The 24,146-nt window shown below is 45.2% G+C and overlaps 1 protein-coding gene across 1 annotated transcript in view; it reads right to left on the bottom strand.

Moving 5' to 3' along the window:
* The window catches only part of BACE2 (beta-secretase 2), a 54,020-nt gene extending 46,451 nt beyond the window's left edge, over positions 1 to 7,569 (bottom strand). The window contains exon 1 of the mRNA XM_063180968.1: positions 7,234 to 7,569. Coding sequence (XP_063037038.1) covers positions 7,234 to 7,554 — 321 coding nt within the window. The 5' untranslated portion in view covers positions 7,555 to 7,569. The remainder of the gene's footprint in view (positions 1 to 7,233) is intronic.
* Between the last annotated feature and the right edge of the window lie 16,577 nt (positions 7,570 to 24,146).

The following is a 24,146-nucleotide window of genomic DNA, read 5'->3' as shown; positions in this document are numbered from 1 at the left end:
TTTATCAGCCTTTGGCAAAAGAGGGAGCAAACATTGACTCTGGCCCGAGGCTTCCTGAAGGCTCCAACGCTGACTTTGCCACGTGGCCGCTCTGGGATGTGCAGGGCCACAAATCCATCAGAGAGCCACACCTGGGGCAAGGCTGCTGAACTGGCTGGGCCTGTGGGCAGCACAGCTGCTCTCAGCCTAAGGAGGAGAAGCTTTCAGAGCTCCTTGGTGAGGCTCTTCAGGTGATGGCATCTCAGGACTTCTGCTGCTCAGAGTGACTCCGAGATACATTACAAAGTCTCTTTTCCCAGCCTGGCAGTTGAAGAAGGAGTCAGAACTCTTCAGATCTCGGTCTCAAGGTTGTTTATTGTTTCTTATCTATAAAATTCCTTCTCTGGCCTGCCAAGGTCTGCTCAGCACCACGCAACCACAGCATCATCCAGCTCCCAAATCCAGAGGGCTTCCCCACGCACCCCACAGATCCCTCGGGGTGTTGTTGCCAGCCCGTCTCAGGCCAGAGATCACCAACAGCCACAGCAGCTCCAGTCTGCACCAACCCCACAGCTTTGGTTTCTCTGTACTGGCCCCTGCTTGGCACAGCGAGGGATGCAGCAGCCTGGCATTGTCAGAACCCAGGAAATCCCTCTGGCTGCCCTGGAGGACTCGAGATCCTGCCCAAGGGGCTCAGAGACCCTGGCACTGAGCCCAAGACACCTGTGACTGTGATTTTTAACCCATGGAGCAAATTACCACCTGAAGAATGAAGAATTACCAGTCGAGAGAGTTTAAGTAGAATAATAGTTTGTCACAGGGTGAAAAATAGATCTTTGAGGTTTTTAGACTGGAGGCTTGGGGTTCCAAGATGGAGGAATTGAGTGGGCCCTGTCCTTCCTCTTTCTTCTTCCTAACCTTCATGTTCTGGGTGATGGTTGCACTTTTAGATTGGTTTAGAGTAGAAGCTCACTGTCTAACATAGGTGATAGGTATTGGAAAGTAATTGTAAATATTGTACACGTAGTTTTTAGTATAAAGACATAACATTGCCCCAGGGCAGGCAGAGTGCCTGGACTGTCCTGCTAAGTAGACCTCAGCTGGACAGGAGAAAGAATTTTATAGATAAGATACAATAAACAACCTTGAGACTGAGAACTGAAGAGTTCTGACTCCTTTGACTGCCTGGCTGGGAAAAGAGACTTTCTAACGTATCTCAGGGTGATTCTGAGCAGCAGAAATTCTGAGACCCCAGTGAGCCGTGTCTTGCCAGCCCGGCTCCTCAGCACCGCGATGCAGTCGTGCAGAGAGCTGTGATGGAGACACGGGCAGAAAGGAAAGTAAGATCTATCTAGTCCTGGGCTGCTTCAAGTGCTTTGAAGGGCACTGAGCCGATGGATAGAAATTCAGGTGTAAAAGTGACCTTAGAACATGTTCTATGTTTGCTTCATCAGCTTGGATCTACAGAGCAAACCCAGGCTGGGAAGCAGCAAGACAGGCCTGTCAATAGCAGGAAAAAACACTTCCTTCTTTAAGGCAGCTGAGAGCTGCCTCCTTTACTTTGAAGATTTGATCTCCAGCCCTAATCTGTGCTGAAATAGAAGCAACAAGTTCCTTCACTTATTTACACAAGTTGTTTGTATGATGAAATCTGTATTTTACAGCCAGTAGGAAAAGGGGCAGAGAGGTCTGTCTGACTCCCACTGGAGAGGCACATGTGAGAGCCATTGTAGCAGCATCCTTTTTCAAACAGAGCTGTACTTGACAATGACCAGACAACACTTCAGGCCAGACTGAGTGAGGACATTTCAAAAATTATAATATGTGGAGGCAATGTAATAGCTAAGGTGTCCTCACACACTCGAAGTCGTAAGAGCTCTTCAAGGAAATGAAGACCTCTGCAAGGGGTAGTAGCTTTTAAGTCTGTCTTGCCAGATGCAATCCCTAGAGCTCACAGTCCTCTGGTTAGAGAGGGGGGGAAAAGGGAAAAAAAAAAACACAAGAAAAGCAAAAGTAAGAAGAGAAAGATTTCTTCCTTAATAATCCAAATGAAACAAACACATGGAAATTCCCCATGGGCTTTCTTTCGTCCATTGTTTCATTTTCATCTCATTTCTACTCCAAATCCCAACTAATTTACACTTTATTCAGGGAAAAGAGTTATTTGCATGCCCTCTGCTTTCCTCTTTCCACCTTTAACTGATGCTTTTTCCTTGATAAGGAACAAAATGCAAAGTGGTAAAAAATGTGAGCCTGGCACCTCTTTCCACCACTTCTGCTCCTCACAACATCTCTCCTGCCCTGACCCACCAGGATGTGAATTCAGGATTGCCTCAGGCAGAACCCCTGGATAATAAAGCTTCCATCACTTCTCTGAAGAGGAGAAAGCTCCTTTAAAGGAACAGTTAGTGGGGCTCTAATCCCTAACTCTGGGAGAGAAGAGCATCCTGAGGAATGACCATGGTGAGCCTCTTCCATTCAGTGCAAGCAGCACTCACATTTTGGGTTATTTTATAGTACAGCCTCTACTACTCCCACACAGCCTCTTTGCCAGGGCTAATTTTGGATGGAAGAAGGTGCTAAAATGCTAATTTGTAAAGGCAGGGGCTTTTTGGTCAACCCAAACCTGGTATGTTTGCTTGCTTGTCTTGGGTCAAAAACACATCACAGCCCACAGCTGTTCACTGGGTTAGTCGTGAATTACAACTGCCAGGTGCTTGTCCTTTTTATTTTGCAGGTATCCAATAACAACAACCACCAAAATAGACTCAAATCACCATTTAGAAACAGGAATATTTTTGCATTTCAATACTATTTCCACTAGACAGATCTGGAGGGATTTTGACACTGCCACCTCAAAACACTCCAACGCACCACAGAAATTGTCTTTGCTTCTCAGGCTTTTGTTTCTTCAGCTTTCATAAAGAACTCAAAAATAAATACAAAAGACCTTAGTAATTACTAAAAAAAAGAAGAAAAAAAAAGACAGAAAGGGACTTGAGATGCAGCCTGCCTTCTGATATTTGAACAAAGAAAGATCACATTTTAAAACTCCTTGTGTCTAGAAAGACAGTGAATCCCTTTTCAGCAAAATTAAGAAAGTGGAGCTGAGCATGTTGGGCAATAGCACAGCACCAGAAATCAGATTACAAGAGCAGCTGAATCTTTCCTCACATCTTCATTCCTTTCAACACTCAGAGAATGAGAGCTACCACCAATTAAGGAATAATGGCTGCAAGTTCAGAACTTGTTAATGCGCGTGTACATCACCCTCAAAACACGAAGCCATAAATTCTGACTCCACGACACACTAGAGATATTTAATACATATCCTTCTTTATCATTCCTCTCTTTAATAGCTGGAAGAAATGGAAGGGAAGATAACCTCCCACCAATTATGTGGGAACTGAAGTTTGTGTTTTGCAGCGGGGGCCGTTGGACCCAACATCCACGCTGACCTTAAAACTTGGGAGCAGGTTTATAGAAGGGGTTTTTGCTCACCCCGTGCACAGAACAAACTGCCATTAGGATAAACAGCAGATTTAAAAGCCTCTTCATGAACAGAACGAAGAACTGACACTGAAAGAAAGGAGCTGTGGCATTCAGAGCACAAGTTGGATCCTTGTGTGGTTAATCAGACAAGAGCTCTCAGGGGCTGTACACCTGGTCTCTCTTTCACAGAGGAGTAGCAGGATTAAAAATTACCTGTTCTTAATAAAAACACAGCTTGGAGATGCAGTGGGATCAGCAGGACTGCCACCACCTTGTACAAGAGGCAAGATGAGGCAATGGTACTGTCCCTGCAAACATTTAATGCAGCCCAGATGGACTTCAAGAAAGCTGTGAAAAACACGAGGTTTTTTAAAGAGTTTGACTATTCTTTTGGTCAAAAGCTTGTAGGAGAAACAAAATTAATATGAAGAGAACTGCAGTGAAGATAGCAAAAAAACCTAAATGATCTTGGATTCAGTTTCTCACAGTTCTTATAATCTCAGGGTAGGTAAAATAATAAAAGATAGAGCAAAGGAATTCCATTGGATTATTTAAAGGAATAGCTGAGAACACTGCACACAATTCATATTGGGCTCTTGCCACCTCTTACTTAAATCTGGAACTGGAAGAAATGCACCTATGCAGACAGGTATAAAGCCCATAATCCATCAGGAGTAGGACACATAATTATACATCCATGAAATAAGAGACAAATACATCACACCCTTCAATACAACAGACCGTTCTCACCTTTCACATAACTCTTAAGTAGGTCTACATGTGAATGAATAAGAATTAGTGGGAGTAATAACACCTGACACCAAGCTGGTAACTGGTCTGGAGATCTGATAGGATTAGGAAGGATATTGTATCATAAAACTGGAAATGATCAGATACACTTTGGCTGCAAACACTTTGCAAAACTGGATTGACTGCATTGAAGTTTCCTGTCTTGGAAATAAAATAAATTTTGACTTCACACAGCTGCTCTATTTTTGTACCGTCAGAACAAGTGTTTCAGAACTGCCATTGTGAATCGCAGCTCTGTGCTCTGTTTATCTGCTATATGACAAATCGGAATTAGAACGAAAGCCAAAAAGTATGCCTTAAATGACCTGAAAAACGAAATTCTGTCATAGTAGCTTCCTTCCAAGAACAGGAATTAAAAAAGGAAAATTTCTAAAAATGCAGCTGAGCAGCAAAGCAAGCCCTGTAGTGCTGAAGCCTTTCACAAATGTTCATTCCCCGTTCTGGCACAGCAGCTTCCAACACTTGACGCACACGCTCCCGAAGCCACTGGGCACCAACGCTGCTGTAACCACCACATCAAATCTGCTTTCTCTTCTCACAGCCCGCTGCTTGGTCGTGGTGCACCACTGCCCTGGGAGCACTTCCCCAACTCTCTGCTCCTGTGCAGAGCAGCAGCTGTGCCGTGCACCTTTCTGCGCCGCAGCCGCTCCGGCGCTCCTGGCTGCCAGCATCCTCCTTCCTGCTTGGCAAAATGTCAGGGCAGCTCCCAGGGCAGCTCCCTGGGCTGGCAGCGCTGGGACGGGCCTGGCTCGGGCAGAAAGCTGGGAAGCCCCAAGTTGGAGGGGCGCAAGAGCAGAGCAAGGTGTCCAAGCATCGCTTCGCAGCGCGGCTGCTGACGTGGAGCGAAGTCAGGCTGGGAGGAGCATTTAAATCAGGAAAAGATTTTCCTTTTCTACACCATCATGCACAGCCCACTCCCAACTCCAGCAACCGCTTGCCCAAGGAGCTTAACACAATCCAACGCTTGGCACTATCCAGACACTTGCTTTTAGTAGCAGCATGTGAAGCATTCAAGCACCAACAGCAGCAGCTCTGTGGCTTCATACTACTCGTTGCAAGGCAGAAAAAGCAGAAAGTACATTTGTGATCTTTAAGTCTTCTTGTTTCAGGCAGGGAACGAGATAACAAATTCATCCTCATCAAAAGTACAGAAGAAATTCTAACTGCACTCCACTGAGTCATTACACACCAAGATATGGTTTGGGAAACAGAAGCATTTATAATCTTACTTACAACCTCGGTGGGTCTACTTGTGAATAAAACCTCACATGTGCTAAACCAGTGGTAGTCTTTAAAATAATTAACTTTGCAAGAAGTCAGAACAAGTTCAAAATAGTAAAAGCTTTGCAATCAGATTCAAAGCATGGGTTTTTTTATGTGGAAAAAATAAAAATCCGAGGCAAGTCTAGCTGAAACCTTCCATCACCTGTAATACAAGTGATACGAGCTGTTGAGCATAAGTGAACCCTGTGGGTGTACTGAGGGCAGCACATTTCTCCCTCTTAGACCTCCAGTCATATTATGAAAGGCCTGTCACATTTTTCCCCTCTCCATTTCTTCCCATTTCAGAATCCCCCTAGACATGTAAGGAGATAATATGCCTGATAGTCACTTTTCCTACCTGAAGTTATTTTTTTTCATCTAGGACATGCTGAGTTGGGTGATTAGTCCAGTCAAATCTGGTGCCTCAGTTCTGGCAGAAGCCAATATTGAATGTTTGAATGTTCCCTGGAGTTATGAAGCACACACCACACCAACAGAACTAGTCAAATATGCATCACTCAACAAGGAGGAAAAATTATTTCATGGCCTCCATGGCTACTGGGCCACACCTTGATATGTCAGACCTAGTTATGTTTTTTTTTTTCATTTTTTAATCTCTATTTATTGATCATAAAACAATGCCAGCCTTTCTCAATGCATGTATTGATCCCAGTGTGATACCTTTTGATTAGAGAGATGATGTGGCCAATCCTCTTACACTCGAGGGGCAAAAAAAAGAAAGAACTCACAGACATCCAAAAATGCAATGACGGCTGAACACTCCCCATTGGCTGCGCATTTTGGCATTCATTGGCTTTTTATTACGTAGGGGAGTTAAGCAGAAGAATAAAGATTTTTTTTTTTTTCTTTCTGTCTACACTGGGAACCTCAGGACCTGAACTCCTGAAGCAAACGCAAAGTTCTGAAGCAAAGCCCCGAGGGCTCTCAGGAAATTAATCCCCACTCAGCTGACCAGTCATCCCCCGCGCAGCCCAGCTCCGCTCCTCCGGGGATCTCATGACACACATGAAAGAGCAACGGCAAAAAAACCCAAAAAACCCCAAAAATAACTCGAAACAAACTTCAGCCACACTGGTGGAGGCAGAGAGGGAAGATTCAAGGCAACACGGTTTGTCTGAAAGCACTATTCAGAACACACAGGTTCTTTGCCCCGTTGATGAGCAGCACATGGGTTCCCGACAGAAGGGGCTGGTTGTGCCCAGCCATCACTTTAGTTTAGCAGGAAGATGCCGAGCGATTCTCCCGGGAGCACCGGGAAGATCTACCAGAGCACCCAATCACGACGCAGAGCAGCTTAAAAAAGCAAAGAATAACCAAAAAAGCATCCTCTGTCTCTAAAACACGGTCAGTTCGGCTGGCAGAACAACTCGCTTCGCCGTGACAGAGCCTACAAGGAATCCTGGGGACCAGATCCGCAGATTTCCCGAGCAGGGGCAGGACAGGGGATGCTTCTCTCCTTTCTCCCCTCCCGGCGGGTCCGCGGAAAGTCGCGCCGGGCACCGGCCCCGTCTCCCGGGGAGAAAGGGGAAGGGAGGAGGCGCCAGCGCCGAGCACCGGGACAAAGTTGCGCTGGAGCCGGAGGGGTGGGGGCCGAGTCGCTGCCCCCCCGGAGAAGTTCGGTCCCCTCCTCCCCATCCATCCCTCCCAGCGCCCCCGGCCCGCTCCTACCGCCTGCGGCGGGGTCCCGATCAGCATCTCCAGGTAGTAGCCGCGGCCGGAGTCTCCCTGGAGGTTCTCCACCATGGCCAAAAAGTTGAGGGTGCCGCCGGGGTCCGAGGCCAAGGCCAAGCCGTCCGCAGCCCCCGGCGCATCCTGCTGCGGGCTGCCGCCGACCGGCCGCAGCACCACCGGGGCGGGCGGGGAGCCGGCGGGGGCGGCGGGGTGGGACACGCGGAGCGGGAGGGAGAACAGAGCCCAGCAGAGCCCCGCGGAGCCGGCCAGTAGCAGCAGCAGCAGCAGCAATCCGGGAGCCGCCAGCGGCGTCCCCATCCCGGGGCCGGGAGGAGTCGCTTCCCAAGTGCGGCGGCTCCGGCCGGAGGCAGCCTGGCTGCCAGACTGGAGCAGCCGAGGGGGGAGGAGGAGGAGGAGGAGGAAGGAGAAGGGAGCGGCTTACCCACGCCCCGGAGCGGCTTACCCACGCCCCGGCTCCATCTCCCCCTCCCCCGAAGCGAGCTCCTCCTCGCGTTTCTCCCGCTCGGCCCCCGGGGCGGCCGGAGCGCTCGGAACTCCGTGAGGGGAAAGTTGCTCCGACCCGGCGGCCTCGGGAAAAACTGCTCGGCTCGGCCCTGCTAAGGGAGAGGGCGGCAGGGCGGGGAGAAAAGTTTCCGAAAGGCCTAAAGGGAGAGCGGGGAGAGGCTCCGGTCCCCTCCCGGTACACGGGGCTGGGGGCTCCGGCATCGCCATCCCCCGGGAGCGGGGCTGTGCTGGGCAGGAGGAGGTGGAGATGGGGATGCGGGGTCGCTCGGGGATGCGGGAGTGTCCCCGTGTGCCGCTTCACACCGTTGGTGTGTGTGTGTGTGTTTGTGCGTGTGGAAATTCAGCTGCTGCACCGGCTGGAGCGAGGCACGCAAAGGCGTCTGCTTGAGAGAGCATGCGAGGCTTTAAATGTCTTCATCATGCACGGAATTAATAACGGCAGCCAAGTGAGGCCTTTTGAAAGATGGGAACACTTAGGGTGGAATTAGCCTCGACATCTCTGGAGTAATGGCAGTGCCCTGATGGATCGCTGGATGGAGCGGAGAGTCCAAAAAACCTTGAAATGTAACACTGGGCAAGTCTAAGCAGAGTCACTCTGTGGCTGTTTCTGGCTCTTCCCCCGGTCCTCGGCTGTAGATAAAGTTGAAAAATATCCAGCTGAAGTCATGTGTACTCTGGGTGTCCCCTGATCAATTTGCTGTCCTAGGCAGCCACCTGGTCTCTCCCTGTGTGTAAATCTGTGCAGAGCTCTGTGCACTGAGATCCCTCCTCTGCCAGAGTAAACTGAAAGAGCTCCCCCCTTCCCTTCCTGGAGCTGGAGTAATCGTCCACAAGATTTCCAGGTTTTTCCCAGGTATTGAATGAAGTTTTATTAAGAGGCAGACAGTGTTCATTCCTGGGAAGGCTGTTTGGGGGAAGGATAATTGGGTAAGGCTGTTAACTGTAGTCATTTCTCAGAATTGCTTGAAGAGGATAATCCTTAAAAAGAAAGTGGGAGCCCACCTTCCCTTGCTGAAGGAAAAGAAGTGTTTTCACATTTTTTCACTGATATTTTTGTTACTCTGGCTCTGTCACCTCAAATCTGGAGCCCTTTGTAGGGCTCCCCTTGGATCAGTTCCGTGCTTCTGGTGCAGCTGGATGCTTTTCCTCCTGCATCCATGGCAGGAGGGGGATGCAGACCCTGTCCTGGCTGGTGGAGCCCTCAGCAAGAAGGAAAATGCTGCAGGGGAAGCCTACAAGGACCAAGGCCTGGCTAAGGGCTGGAGGAGAGGTTATAAATGAAACTTCCTCTCAGGAGGTTGTTGTGCTTGTGGGGAACCACACACCTTGCTAAGAAGTGAAATTGCGCAAAGTTCCCCTGCTGCACAAAGCTTTCTGTTTGCCTGACAAGTAGGAAGGTGAAATATTGCAGCCCTGCTCTGTCTGGTCTCACCTGCTCCAGGCAGAGGGAAAATGCAGCTGAGCACCTGAGGGAGGGGCAGCCAGGCTCACACAAAGAGGTTATCTCCGGGCTGCTGCAGTAATGGCTTTTCCTAGCGTGGCTGGGATGGTGACAGGCTGCATTGTAGGGCCTGTCTAGTCACAGCTGAAGCCAAAGGGGAATTAAAATGCTCAGGGGCTCTTCATGGGTGAGCTGAAAAGTGGAGAAATGCCCCCGCCCCTTTGGAAGAGGGAATGGGAAAAGTAATCAGGAGTATAATTGAACACCCCCTCAGAGTGGTAGGGATGTATTTAGAACAGTCAGCAGCTATGTGCATTTTGTTTTAATTCTTTTACAGTACAGTAAGTCTTCCCCCTTGCTGCTGTTGCTAAGATACATTACCACACTCCTGGCTAAAGCAATTCCAGCCAAAGGAGTGCATAGTTTTCAGAGCACAGAAGATATAGCATAGCCTTTAAGTGTTGAGGAGAAAACTTCTCCTTTTTTTGTTCATGCTGTTTGGTAAAAGTTCTGTTCCTGTTTTCCACAGCCCTGGATGAGTCTCACAGTAAATGCTCATCAGGCAGCTGCTGTGTATGAGATGCTGTGTGTGAAACCTTCCTGCCCTCCCATGGCATCATCCCAGCAGGGCTGGGTGTGCAGAATGGGGATGTCTGCCTTGCCTCCCTTGCTCCTTTATTTATTTAAGTATCTGAGAAGAATTAGGCTGTGCCACGTACAGGTGAGAAGTTCCAGTGCATTTCTGAACGCTGGCAGGAATGGGCCTGAAAAGTGCAATGTGAACAGCTGCTTGGGAAAGGAGATGTAAAAAAAGTCCTCCCAGAGAGCCAAATGTGACTGCATCCAAGATGTTCCTCAGAGGGGAAGTCATCTGTATGCAATGAGTGCCACAGTCAACATGCACACTTGGGGTTTTTTTATGTATCACATACAGAAAATAAACGAAATGCCAGAAATAGACTCAAGTTTAAGTGTCTGTACACTTTGTGTTCTACAGTATTTGGTGAATCTTGTTTTTCTCTAGTTTTGTGATTCCAAATATGTGTTCTTTGAGTAAATAATAATAAAAGTATTTTTAATATCAGTCTCTGTGAATAAGCCTTTTTTTTCCCCTTAAAGTCAGCTGTCTAAATATAACTTTTCAGGTAAATCTTGACTTTAATCCAACTCTGTATTAATCCAATTTGATGGCACCATGGTGCTTTAAAGCCACTTGACAGTGAATTAACATTTGTGTTTATAACACAACCTTCCACCAGCATTTACAGAATACAGAGCATCACAGAAATACTCTTGACAGTGAATTAACATTTGTGTCTATAATACAACCTTCCACCAGTATTTACAGAATACAGAGCATCACAGAAATACTCTTGACAGTGAATTAACATTTGTGTCTATAATACAACCTTCCACCAGCATTTGCAGAATACAGTATATTTTTTTCTTTTCTTTCTTACAGTAAATATTCTTTACAGAATGTTTACTGTAAATACATCATAGAAATGCAGCTGCTCTGTGCTGTGGCCAAGGTGTGTGAACTCAGTCAGAGGGGAGAGTTGCTCTGTGGAGATGTTAAATCAGGCCTGCTGAGAAAAGCAGCAGGAACAGAGAAAGCATCTGAGGATGCAGAGGAAGTGCTGGAGCTGATCTGAGCAGAAGGAGCTGTGTGTGGCTAAAAAGAGATCTCTCCCTCCCCAGGAGGAAGCTATTAGGGGACTGCTCAGATCGAAGTGTTTCTGTGCCCAGCTTCTGAAGGAGTCAGGCTGACCTGTGCCAGTGTTACACAATGGTGAGGGCAGATGGCCACAAAGGCTTCTGTCCTAAAACTGCTGTGTCTGCTTTCTGTCTTCTTGCTCTTAGCATAATCAATACTTTGGTTTTAAGGAGAGTGATTGCTCCTTACTGTAATTCCACAATGCTCTGAAGGAAACCCAGCTGCACCTGCAAGGGGTTAATTCACAGAATTCGGTAGCCGGAGGAGAGGAGGGGTTTTGTTCTTCCTGGATGTGACTGGGAAAAGGTCTTCTCTGTCTGTGGCTGTCTTGCCATCAGCTTTGTCATATTTTAGGCCTATTCCAGTGGAACATCGCTTGTACAAGATGAGTGTAAACAATCAAGGGGCAGCAGAGGCCACAGGGTCTGGCTCTGCTTTGTGTCTGCCAAGGTCTGGCTTTGTTTGTCCTCAAATGAATAAAACAGCTGGCCCATGGGATGAGCAATGTTCCCCTCAGGAGAGCTGTTCCAGTGCCATTCCTGGGGCTCTGAAATGCCTCCTGCTCCAAAGGGGGGAACATGGACGCTTCTGGGACTTATTAAAGGATGGAGTGTCTGTGCTGGGTGTAGAGCTCATGCAAGATGTGGCTGAAGATTCTGTGCTTGGGGATGTAGCTGCAAATCCTTGTCACCATCCAGCTCTTTGTTTTGGGTAGAGGATCTGTGGGTGGGGGTGCCTTCTTTGGTCACTGAGCAGTGAGTTTTCTGAATGATGGTATGCAGTTGAACATGTGAGGTGTCAGAGGGATGGAGCTGCTCTCCTGTGAGGAAAGGCTGAGGGAACTGGGATTGCTCAGCCTGGAGAAGAGAAGCTTCAGGGTGACCTAATTGTGGCCTTCCAAGAAAGACGGGGAGAGACTTTTTACAAGGGCATGCAGCGACAGGACAAAGGGGAATGGCTTCAAAGTGACAGAGAGCAGGTTTAAATTGGATGTCAGGAAGAAATTCTTCCCTGTGAGGGTGGTAAGGCACTGGAAAATGCTGCCTGGAGGAGCTGTGGCTGCCCCTGGATCCCTGGCAGTGCCCAAGGCCAGGTTGGACATTGGGGCTTGGGGAACCCTGGGACAGTGGAAGGTGTCCCTGTCCATGGCAGTGGGGATGGAACTGGATGAGCTTTAAATTTCCATCCAATCCAAACCATTCTGTGATTTTTATGATCACTTTTTCTCTAACAAAGTGGCATGTTGTTGAGTTTGCAGGGGTCCCCAGGATGAGGTGAGAGATGAGTGAATCTGACACCATGTTCTCAGAAGGCTGGATATTATATTATATTATATTATATTATATTATATTATATTATATTATATTATATTATATTATATTATATTATATTATATTATATTATATTATATTATATTATATTATATTATATTATATTATATTATATTATATTATATTATATATCATATAATAGAATATATTACATAATATAATATAATATTTATTATATAGTATATATAATATATTATTTATTATATAGTATATAGTGTATGTTATATGTTATATATTACATTACATTATATTATATTATGCTGTACTAAAACGATACAAAAGAAAGAGAAGGAAACAGACAGAAGGCTTAACAACAATGATTATGAAAACCCCATGACTGACTCCTCAGAGTCCAACACAGCTGGTGGTGATTGGTCATTAAGCAAAAACAATTCACAGGAAACCAATCAAACCTTCACCTGTTGGTAAACAATGTCCAGACCACATTCCAAAGCAGCAAACACAGGGGAAGCAATCAGATAATTATTGTTTTCATTCCTCTCTGAGGCTTCTCAGCTTCCCAGCAGAAGAAATCCTGGCGAAGGGATTTTTCAGAAAACGTGACAGTGACAGAGTGTGACCAATCAAAGGGCAGGGATGCAAAGTGCTCTTTGTTTTGTGCTTGTGCCGGTGCTAGGGCAGAGGGGCTGTGCAGGAGCCAAGATCCCTCCTCTGTGGAAAGGAGCAGGAACCAAGGAAGGAGAGGCACAAACAGCTGCAGGTCCACGTAAAGCCTGCTCAGACCACACAATCTCAAAGGGCATCAGAGCTGAGGTTAAGAGAAGGCTCATGAACACCCTGGTGCTGCAGCACCATCGATATATTCAATATTGCGTTCACTTTGAATGTTTATCACCTTCTGTTTGGGTGTTTCTGGTCTGGTGTAACTCATTGCTGCCTGGGGAGCTCCTGCCCCACATCTGAGCGCGTGATAAATGCATTGAGCACTCTCACACAAAAGTGTTATTTCTCCTCACAAAGTTCTGCAGGCTTCCTCAGCTCCATTCTGCATCTGGCACCGGGGAAGAAATAATTTGTGGGTTAGACCTTCAAATGATCCAATATCGACCTTCTGATTCCAGACCTTCCTACACCACAAACAGCAATGGTTATAAATTCATAAACTATGAAAAATTAAACATGCAGTGAACTACAACAGGGCTTTAAAAACAACACAGGGAGAGCTGGCACTGCTGAGATTACCCGGGTACAAACGTGGGGCTGCAGCCCACTTGCCCAGAAGTGGTGGACTATTCATTTATTTATAGTAAGAATTGTAAGAATAGTTTGTTGCTGGGAAATCACTCAGCTTGGTTAAGACTTTTTAGAAGTGCTTGGACTCCACAGCATTTACTTGGAAGTGGAGGGCTTGGGATAGAGAAGCCTCAAGGAATTCTAGACAATAGCTGTTCAGCTGGAAAGTTCAAGGAATTAAGGAGCTCACACAGGGCAAAATTAATTCCTGCAGCCTGTCTTTATAATCTGCTGGGTTTTGTGGTCCCCCTTTCTTTCTGACCCTGATGCTGACCCTCTGCAGACTGGTAAATTTGGTCATAATCTATGAAAATCTGCAATTTCCTTAACTTGGGGTGCTCAACTCAGTGACTGCCAGCTGGGCAGTGAAATTCCTTCCTTTCCTCTCTTCCTGGGCCAGGACATTTCTGGATTCTGGTTTAGATATGCTGTAAATTCAGTAAATTGTTGTAAATTCAATCTGAAATGCTGAAGGCTGAGCACAAACCAGGTTCCTGAGTGATGCTGGGATGAAGGAGAATTAAGAGGAACAACCTAAGTACATGTAATTAGTGGGATTAATGAAGCATTTTTTTAACAACCTGGGTGGTTTTTTTTGTTTTTGATAAAAGATTATTTGCAACCTGACAATGAGTTATTGATTTTTCATTTTTGGATTTTTGGTCTTGAAATTATACTTTTTAAATGAATTTTTTTTGTGGTTTTTTTTTTTTTTTTTTTTTTTTTTGTTGTTGTTGGTTTTTTTTTTTTTTTTGGAGGTTTTTTTGTATTTTTTGGGTTTTTTGTTTGGTTCGGTTGGGTTTTTTGTTTTGTTTGTTTGTTTTGGGGTTTTTTTGTTTGGTTTTTTTTTTTTTGTTGGAGTTTTTTTTTTTTTTTTTTTTTTAATTCAAATTAGTAATAGAAAAACACTGGAAAAAATTGTTACACTCTTCCCAGTGACCTTGATCAAAATAACTTATTTTGTATCCCATTTCTTTCAAATTAAAAAACCAAACCCAACAAAACCCATTTAAAAAAAAACCCCAAATTTGAGCTCTGTTTTCCCAAGATTCTTAGAAAGGTCGAAGTTTCTCAGTTCATGCATGTGAAGACAAACACGTGCATGACAAATGAAAATGTCACCAGCAAAGCCGTCCACAGGCACGGAAACATTCCTGGCTTCTAAGCCATGGGGAAAACCTGCTGTACCAAAGAGAGGTTTGCATCCATCAGCTTTGCAAAATGAGGTCTTGTTGTCATCCTCCTGGGCCTCTGGAGATCTCTGAGATGCCAGGGGAAGGTGGAATGGAATTGTGTTTTACAGAGTGAACTTCCAGTTCAGGATGTACCAGGGTATATTTAGACTTCTGAGAGTCTGTGTTAATGATAAACCCAAAATGCTGCTTAAAACTCTCACATACTCTAAAAGAGAGTGATAATGAACTGTTTTCAGTTGTGAATGTTGGGCTTTCTGCAGGATGGAGCTGAAAAATGGTTTAAGTAAGTCAATAAGGAAAAGGACTGTTACCCTGCATTTACCTGGTAATGACAGTAATGAAAATGGTCCAGGAAAAAAAAATGTCCTGAGGCAACACACTCTGATCCGTTTCTGAAAAAAAATGAGTAAAAAATTGTCAACTTGGAAAGTTGATTAAGTTATTAATGTGCAAAATGCTACATGACTTTGCACTTCAATTGTTCTGTCTTTCCAGCAGTTCATTATTCCCCATCAGACACAGAGGTCTTCTCATAATTTATGTCTCCTGCCATTTGTTTCCAGCACCCAACAATGAGAGTAATTATGCTTGCCTCTTGGAATTCTTTGTTTTCAGGAAACAATACATCAGGGAGGCTGTTTCAGAGCTGCAGCCTCTGCCAGGCAGCCAGCCAGCCAAAAAGAGGCAGAAGGCTGAAAATAAAGCCTGAAAAACTTCAGGTGATTCTTCCCTCGTTTGTAATGGCAGGGCCCACCGAAGTGAACCAGATTGATCTGCAAGATCTGGTAATTTTACTTCAATTTGTCTTTCCTTCTTAAATAGTTTGCACATTTCTCATGCTGGGCATCAGAAATATATTTCTTGGAGTTGTTTGCATGATTTCTGATTGATAATGCAGAGAACATTGAATTAGAGAAGCTTGTAACTGCTGAACTCAGGGGCTGAAGTCTTTTGGGCTGAGGGCCCACCAGAGACTCAAAAATCCTATTTCCTGCAAGTTTGTTCCTGGCTGTTCTGAGGAATGCACTGGAGAAAAGCATATTGTGCTCTGGCTTAAAAAAAAAAAAAAAAAAAAAAAAATCAGTTAGTTTGGGGTGTTCATGTGTGAGAAGAAAATCTGGCATGTCCAGGTGCTAGAAAACAAAACAAATAAACAAAAAACTAAAAACAAAAACAAAACTAAAACAAACAAAAACCAACCAACCAAAACCCCCCCCCCAAAAAAAAACCAAAAAAACCCACCCAAAACCCAAAAAACCCCCCAAAAAGCCCAACCCCCCCAAAAACAAACAAAAAAACCACCAAACAAAACAAAAACCACCAAAAAAACAAAACCCCAAAACCCCAAAAAATCCCAAAAAACCAAAAAAACCAAACAAAAAAACAAACCGCCAAACAAAACAAAAACCACCAAAAAAACAAGACCCAAAAACCGAAAAAACCCCCCCCAAAACCCCAAAAAACCAAAAAACCCAAAGAAAAAACAAACACAAAAAACACACAAAAAACCCCAAAACAAAAACCACCAAAAAACAAGACCCAAAAACCCAAAACCCCCACCAAAAACAAAATAAAAAAAAAAAAAAAAAAAAAAAACCAAAAAAACCCCAAACAAAGCAAAACCACCAAAAAAACAAGACCCAAAAACCCCAAAAAAACCAAAAACCCAAAGAAAAAACAAACACAAAAAAAACCCACACAAAAACCCCCAAAACAAAAACCACCAAAAACAAGACCCGAAAACCCAAAAAAACCCCCCAAAAAACAAAATAAAACCAAAAAAACAAAAAACAAAAAGCCCCAAACAAAACAAAACCACCAAAAAAACAAGACCCAAAAAACCCCCAAAAACCCCCCAAAAAACCACAAAACCCAAAAAACAAAACAAAAAAACCCCACCAAACAAAACAAAACAAAAACCACCAAAAAAACCAAAACTCAAAAAACCCAAAAAAACCGCCCAAAAACCTCCTGGAAAAAAACCAACAAAAAAAACCCCCCAAACCTCAAAGGAAATCAGCCTATGAGGTATATATAACAAACCAAATGTGAGCATGGTTATTTTCCTACAAAAAAAAATCAGTTTCCATGCGCTCAGTGCAGCCCATCTGGCAGCTCCTTTCCTCCCTTTTGCACCAAATCCATCTCCCGGCTGCTCTGCACCCTCAGCCTGGTCCTGCTGCGGGGCTGGGTCAGAATTTCCTCGGAGCTGCTGCTGGGCAGAAATCACAGGAGTGACAAGGGACTCCAGGGACAGGGCAGGGAGGGAGGCAGCTCCAGCTGGAGGGACCTGGAGAGATCAGGGGGGGACACAGGGGAGCTGTGACAGCACAAAGAGAAAGGGACCTGCACAGTGGCGTGACTTGGAGGAGAAAAAGGGCCCTGCTGGGGTGGGAAAAGGGGTGTTCCTGCCCTGCTGGGGTGGAAAAGGGTGTTCCTGCCCTGCTGGGGTGGCAGGATCAGGGACAGGAGCACAGGAGCTCTGAGCACTTCTCCCCAAATGAGGGATGTGAGCGCAGGAATCCGACGCGCCCCGGATGAAGCGGTTTGGTGACTAATTAAGATTTTCCATGCAGGAATCTGCTCTGTATCATTTTGAGAGCAACGAGACCTTCTGGATTCTCAGAGGTCTTTTCCTTCTTAGTCTCTAAGTTTATTGACTGCATTTTAACTGTTTCTGAAGTAGCACAAAAAAAACCCCCTCAGGGTTTCACCTTATACTCTGGTCCCCGTGACAAAGGTTTGGGTGGTGCTGCTTTGGAATATGATTTTCAGGATTTAGTACTGGAAATCCTATTAGTCTCTTTAGGAAATGAAAAAAAAAAAAAAAAGAAATAGAAGCTGACTCAGTGTTGGAGGTAATCTCCTTTATTAGACTTGTATGAGAGAATACACTTTCCAAAGAGGAAAAGCACTCAGGAATTTCTGCTTCATCTTTCCAGGGTCTCTTTCTTGTAGGCTGAATATAACATTTGTGTGAAAGGACTGAATAATTTTTTGGTTACCTCATATTAGCAATACCCTTATCCATCTCCTGCACTCTATTAACACTTGGGCAAATCTTACCCCTTTTTAAAGAGAGCTACAACACATAGTTTGGGTCCACTCCACCTTGTATAAGCAGTCTCAGCTTTAAATAGTTCATAATAAGCGTTTGGATTTGAAGGGGAATTGGCAGGAATGCCTTCTGCCAGGTGACCTTTGCAAATATGTCTGCTGCTGCTACATGTAGTACCTAAGGAGATGGTGTTTACTGCACTGGTTCTCTCCTGGGAGCTGGGAAAGAGGACAAAGCAGCTCTTTGAGGCTTGGCAGAAGATAATCAGAAATGTCACTCCCCACTCCATTCCTGCCAAATGCAATTAGGACTTTTGCCGGGGAGAAAATCATTTAGGGGTTGCACTCAAATCTTAGAAGGCACATGTGAAAATGCTTCATTTTCAGCAGCTGATGCTGTAAACAGAATGTAGATACGAGTAATGGAGTAGAATTTGTTTTTGTTTTTTTTTTTCTCGCAATGAATGCAAGGTATAAAGTGTTTATTGACTTAAAAAGAGAAACTGAACAAACAGAATAAAGAAGAAAGCATTCACGGCTGCTTTGAAGGAAAGAATGTTTTTATTTCATACTTTGAAGAAATTGTTCAAGTAGTTCAGCCGTGTAAAAATGTGACCCCCTCTAATGCTGCCAAGGGCAGTGAGATCAGGGATAATCTGCTGAGGAAATGCAGCTCACGCAAGCCAAAGGCAGAGTTTTAAACTTACAGCACCAATTTTTTTTTTTTTTCCAAGAGGGAAGCATGGGCAGAAGGATTTTTTTTTTTTTGCTTCCTGAAGTATCCCATTACCTGTTTTGATGAATGTTCTCTCTTTGCTGCAGATGCATGTGGATGTGAGGCACAGTCTGACACATCTTCTCCCTCCATACCCCCTTTGTCTTTCCAGTTAAAAGCTCCACAGAAGAGTAAAGGGGCTTTAGGAAAACTGTATAAAAGTTACCTTTCATCTTGCATTATTCTTCTAAAAGAATTGCAGAATAAGTGCTAGAAAAAGTAGACCAAGCTTGTGCTTTGCAGAACATTTATGTTAAGCAGGGGCACCTTCCACTATTCCAGGTTGCTCCAAGACTCATCTGACTTGTTCTTGGACACTTCCAGGGATGGGGCAGCCACAACTTTTATGTGCCAGGGCCTCACCACAGTCACAGGAGGGAATTTTTTCCCAATACCCAATCTAAATCTGCTGTGTTTCAGTTTAAAGCTGTTTTTGTGGCCACAGAGAGATGAATGCTCTCATCATTGCTGCGGTGAGAGGTGATGTGCGCACATCAGGCTCATCACAGTTCTGGGGATGTGCAAATTACTCTTCATATTTTACTCTTCACATATACAGTGTGGTGCTGTAGTGCCCTTGGACACTGCTGCCTACACCCTCTGATTCCCAGTTTGTGCTGGAAAATTTTGGCAGGGCTTCATCTCTAGAGGAAGAATGGATGGAGAAACTTTCCTCCTTACCTGTTCCTTTGGTGTCAGTGCTGTGTCTTAGGGTGGAAATGGGGATTATTCTGTTGTCATCTGTCAGAGCTGGGGCAGTTCTCTGCTGTTCCTGGGGCAGATTTTCCTTTCTCTCTCCCACAGCCAACCCTCCCTCCAGGAGATCTCTGCTGTCCATGGCCACTGAGTGTCCCTGCAGGGCTGATCCAATCCCAGCATCCCATGGGGAGATGCTCCGCCCAGGGGAGGAGCCAAGCATTCCTGCCTGGATCCAATCTGAGGTGCTGGGACAGCAGAGCAGCCTTTGCCCCCTGCATTGCCAGAGGAGCAGCTTTCTGCTGCCCTGCATGGCCAGAGGGAGCCCAGGCCCATCTGCAGCAGCCCTGGAGCTGCAGAGGAAAACTCCCCCCTTGTGCAGGATCCCTGCTGCAGCAGAGCCACAGCTGGCACTGCAGGAGGGCTGAGCCCCCCTGGGATGGGGCTGGGACACCGCCCTGACACACAGGGGGCAGGGCATGGTCTGACTCTGGCAGTGCTGGTTTGTATCACTGCATTTCAATTTTATTTTTAATTTTCCTAGTAAAGAACTGTTATTCCTATTCCCATATCTTTGCCTGAGATCCTTTTAATTTCAAAATTATAATTTGGAGGGAGGGTGTTTACATTTTCCATTTCAGGGGAGGCTCCTGCCTTCCTTAAACAGACACCTGTCTGTTCAAACCAAGACATGCTGCCAGGGCTGTGTGGTGCTGTGAGTGCTGAGAGGGTGTCTGAAAGATGAGTTCTGTGACATAGGTGGTCCTGAAGTCCTTGCATTGACACAAGAGAGATGAAATATCCTAGAGCAGGTCTTTAAAATTAGAGAGAGTTACCACCTCCAACACTCTGCTTCTCCTAAAATGTCACTGACTTCTTGTTCCTGGAATATCATAATATCTCTCTTTGCTATTCCTGTTGTGAAAAAACTCCAGTGCAATTGCTCAGTAGTCTCTCGCAGTGCCAAATATAAAGTCCTATTTAAAACAGGCTGCTCCAGGGGGCCTGAACCCCCAAAGAGTTTTTGGTGCAGTGAAGAGGCACCCTCTGGCCATGCCCTGGGTTGGGTGTTCAGGGTTGCTGTGAGTGGATGGACTGTGAGCCTGACCTTCAGGGTGGCGTTTCCTAGGACAGGGTGGGTGGAAATGTTCAGGGCACTGGTGAGGCCACACCTCGAGGGCTGGGCCCAGTTCTGCTCCTGCAGGAGAGCCCTGGAGGGGCTGGAGCGTGTCCAGGGCAGGGAACGGAGCTGGGCAGGGGCTGGAGCCCCAGGAGGGGCTGAGGGAGCTGGAAGGGGCTGAGGCTGGAGCAAAGGAGGCTCAGGGGCCCTCGTGGCTCTGCACAAGTCCCTGCCAGGAGGGCACAGCCGGGGGGGTCGGGCTCTGCTGCCAGGGAACAGGGACAGGAGCAGAGGGAGCGGCCTCAGGCTGGGCCAGGGCAGGCTCAGCTGGGACAGCAGCAGCAATTTGCCCATGGAAAGGGAGCTCAGGCCTTGGCAGGGGCTGCCCAGGGAGCTTTGCAGTGCCCATCTGTGACCGGGTTCACAGGGGTTCTTGGATGAGGGAAGAGATGGGGATCTGACTCCATGTTTCAGAAGGCTGATTTATTATTTTATGATATATATTACATCAAAACTATACTAAAAGAATAGAAGAAAAGGTTTCATCAGAAGGCTGGCTAAGAATAGAACAGCAAAGATTGATAACAAAGGTTTGTGGCTTGGGCTCTGTGTCCAAGCCAGCTGACTGTGATTGGCCATTAATTACAAACATCCAACATGGGCCAATCCCAGATGCACCTGTTGCATTCCACAGCAGCAGATAATCATTGTTAACATTTTGTTCCTGTGGCCTCTCAGGTTCTCGGGAGGAAAAAAATCCTAAGGAAAGGATTTTCCATTAAAGTTGTCTGTGACACCCATCCCTGCAGGTGTCCCCTGGAGGTGGCACTCAGTGCTCTGGGCTGGGGACAAAGTGGGCATCAGTCAAACTTGGACTTGATGATCCTGGAGGCCTTTTCCAACCTCAATGATTCTGTGAATTCTCTTTCTCTATGCATTTCCTTGTAAGATTAAAATGTTTCCCTACCATAAAGCTGGTACCCACATTTGCCTTAAAGCAATGACATCTGAAGCATCTTCCTGTCCTGTGGACAGAGGCTGCTGCAGCCTTTACATCTTCTTCTCATCCTTGCCCTGTAATTTGTTTTGGCTGTGGTCACTGAGCACTTCCATTCTCTTGTTTTCAGGGTCTTCCCTGGTGCTGCTTATGCTGCAGCTGAAGCCTGTAAGGTCAAAATATTCATTTTCTTGGGTGAGCAGTGCTGCTGTAGCTGCTGTAACACAGAAAAATGGTGGTGTTAAGCTTCTCTGCACGTCAGACTTTGTTCCTTCACCCTCCTCTGTTTCTGCTTTTCCCCTTCTGGGAAGAGAACCCCAGACACAAGTCAGTGGAATTTACCAAGTTAGGAGTGCACCGAGCTAGAAAGAAATGCTGCTGGAAAGAAATGTACCCTTAATGATAATCCCCAAGCATCAAGGGATGAGCTGCTCTGTAGCACTTTGCCCTTCAGTGCTCTTGCTCTGTGTCCTCCTTGCTTTGCCCAGGAATCACATCCCCAGTGCTGTGTTTGACCCAGTAATTTGTTCCTTCTTCTTTTTCATGGTGTTTCACCTCATTCCCAGCCTGGCTGCTCAGGTTCTTGGCAGTTTTGAGGTGCTGCTTTTAGCACTGTGCCCAGGGTATTGTTTTGGCCTCGGTGTTATCTCTGTATTTACACTATCAGCAGCACTTTTGCTCCTGGCCAGTGATATTGGTATGCTCACAGCACCCAGGTATGTTCCTTCTTTCTTGTCTGCACACGTACTCATCAATAATTCTTTTTCTGCCTCCCTTATCTCCCTCTTGGAGAGATACAACTGCTTTAAAGATAACAAAACCCAGAAATTCTATTCTTCCCCTCTGATTCTCACCATTCATCTTTCTCCCCTCACTAGCAACGCTTGTGTCATTTTTGTTGTTATTGCCAAGAAAATACCTTTTTAAAAAACAGCGGTGCTCAGCTTTGGACCTGTCTCACCCACACTATCAAAACATGGCATGTGTATTTTTAGGCACAGTTCACCACAATTCTTAATTTTGGTTAAGTGGATAAGCCCTTCCATGTGTCTTTGTTTTGTGCCTCTATATCAGCCATATTATCTATGATTATTTCTTCATTTCCATACCCTGCACTCTCCTAAAGCTGATACAAACTAGACTAATTTTTTTCACTTTTTTCTGTTCCTCATGATCCCCATTTTTGTGAAGAGCACCTTTTGTAGCCTGATATTCTCACCTTATGCTTAGTACAGCTGTTCTGTTTATTTTCCTCATCTCCTTCATCACTTGCCCATTCACTTTTTTTTTTAAATTTTAGCATTTTCATTCCTTTTCATTTTAGCACTTTTCTCATTCCTTCCTCTTTCTACATCAAGCTTTTCTCATTTTTTTACTTTAGAATTTATTTTTATTAACTCCTTTTACTTATTGTTTATTTCTGAAGTTTAAATCCCTTCTTAAAAGGACTTTCTGTGTTTTTCTTCTTAATCCCAAGCATATTGTCTCTTATAGATCAGCATGACTTGTTTTCTTTACTAGGCTATATTGCCCTGGAAGATATTGAACTTGCCTGATGTTTTTATGTTTTTGTTGTTATTTGTTTCTTTACATAATCCTCCTCCAAATGTCATACTAGAAACCTTTACAGAGGGTATGGACCTTTTATTCCTACTTCATCCTTATTCTGTTTTTGCTCAAAACTAGCATAGTTTTAAGACTGTATTTGCCAGAAAGACAAACATATAAGGAGGCTTCTTTTCAAAGGAATCAAAGATGTAAGAACTCACAAACAACTTCTTCAAGAGCCTGAAAAAATTACTGCATTGAGCAATCCAATTGTGGAAGGGAAAGGGAAACTTTGGAGAGGGTTCAAGGCCCAGCTAAATGTAAAATCTTGGGCTGTAGACAGTTTCTTGGCCTTTTTTTATCCGATGTGTTTTCATCCCAAATGCCAAACACAGTTGGTCACAGATTCCTGAAGTGCTGAATGAGACACAAGGAGAGAGAAAAATCCTTACAAAACTGTGCTGGATGGGTGGCTGTAAGCCTGGAGGCACATCCAGCTTTGAAAGCCAGAGAAAAATGCTTCTGGTTTGGTGATTCAATGTGTTGCTTAGGGAGCTGATTCCATCTCAAGTCTCTCTGTATTTGAGACAATGTTCAGCTCCTGAAGATGGATACTTTTGGTGCAATTCTCCTCTTTCACTGGAAAAAACCCATTATCTATCCTTTACATCTCTAGGGGAAGGAACATTTGATGTGTCTGTGTCTGAAAGATTCATAAACCAAAACGTGCATGAAGACTTCTAAGAGTAAAAAAAAAAAAAATTAAAAAAAATCATACTGTGGTTTTTAAATCCATCTTCCTGATTTGTGGGACAGGTGATTTGTCATTTGCCATCACAATCAGAATACAAATACCTCTCACTGCTACCAGAGGTGGGGAGATGTGGAAAGATCAATTCCTTCAGTAGGCCTTTGTGAGAGGAGGTACAGTGGGGAAAAGGAGAATTTCCATGGGAAAATCCTGGAAGCTCCATTTATATGACACAATACATGATGGGAAAAACTCCATCATGCACAAACTGAGGAAACTGAGAGACAATTATGAGAAACTGTTCCATGAGGGGCCATGCCTGGCAGGATTATGGCATCTTAAAATGCTCTTATCTGCACCTAAGCCTGGATGGGCTTGCACCTCTGTTTCAGAGGTGTGAGGCTTGGAGATGTGTAAAAAACTCAGTATCTTTAGGCACCTGGAAGGGTGGTGCTGTTCCCTGTGCAGTTCAGTGATGCACAGCTGCAGGGATTTAGACCAG

The sequence above is a fragment of the Melospiza melodia genome, chromosome 2 (assembly GCF_035770615.1).
Source record: "Melospiza melodia melodia isolate bMelMel2 chromosome 2, bMelMel2.pri, whole genome shotgun sequence".
Lineage (NCBI taxonomy): Eukaryota > Metazoa > Chordata > Aves > Passeriformes > Passerellidae > Melospiza > Melospiza melodia.
The sequence above is the reverse complement of the archived record's forward strand: the minus strand, read 5'-3'. Positions and strand labels throughout refer to the sequence as shown.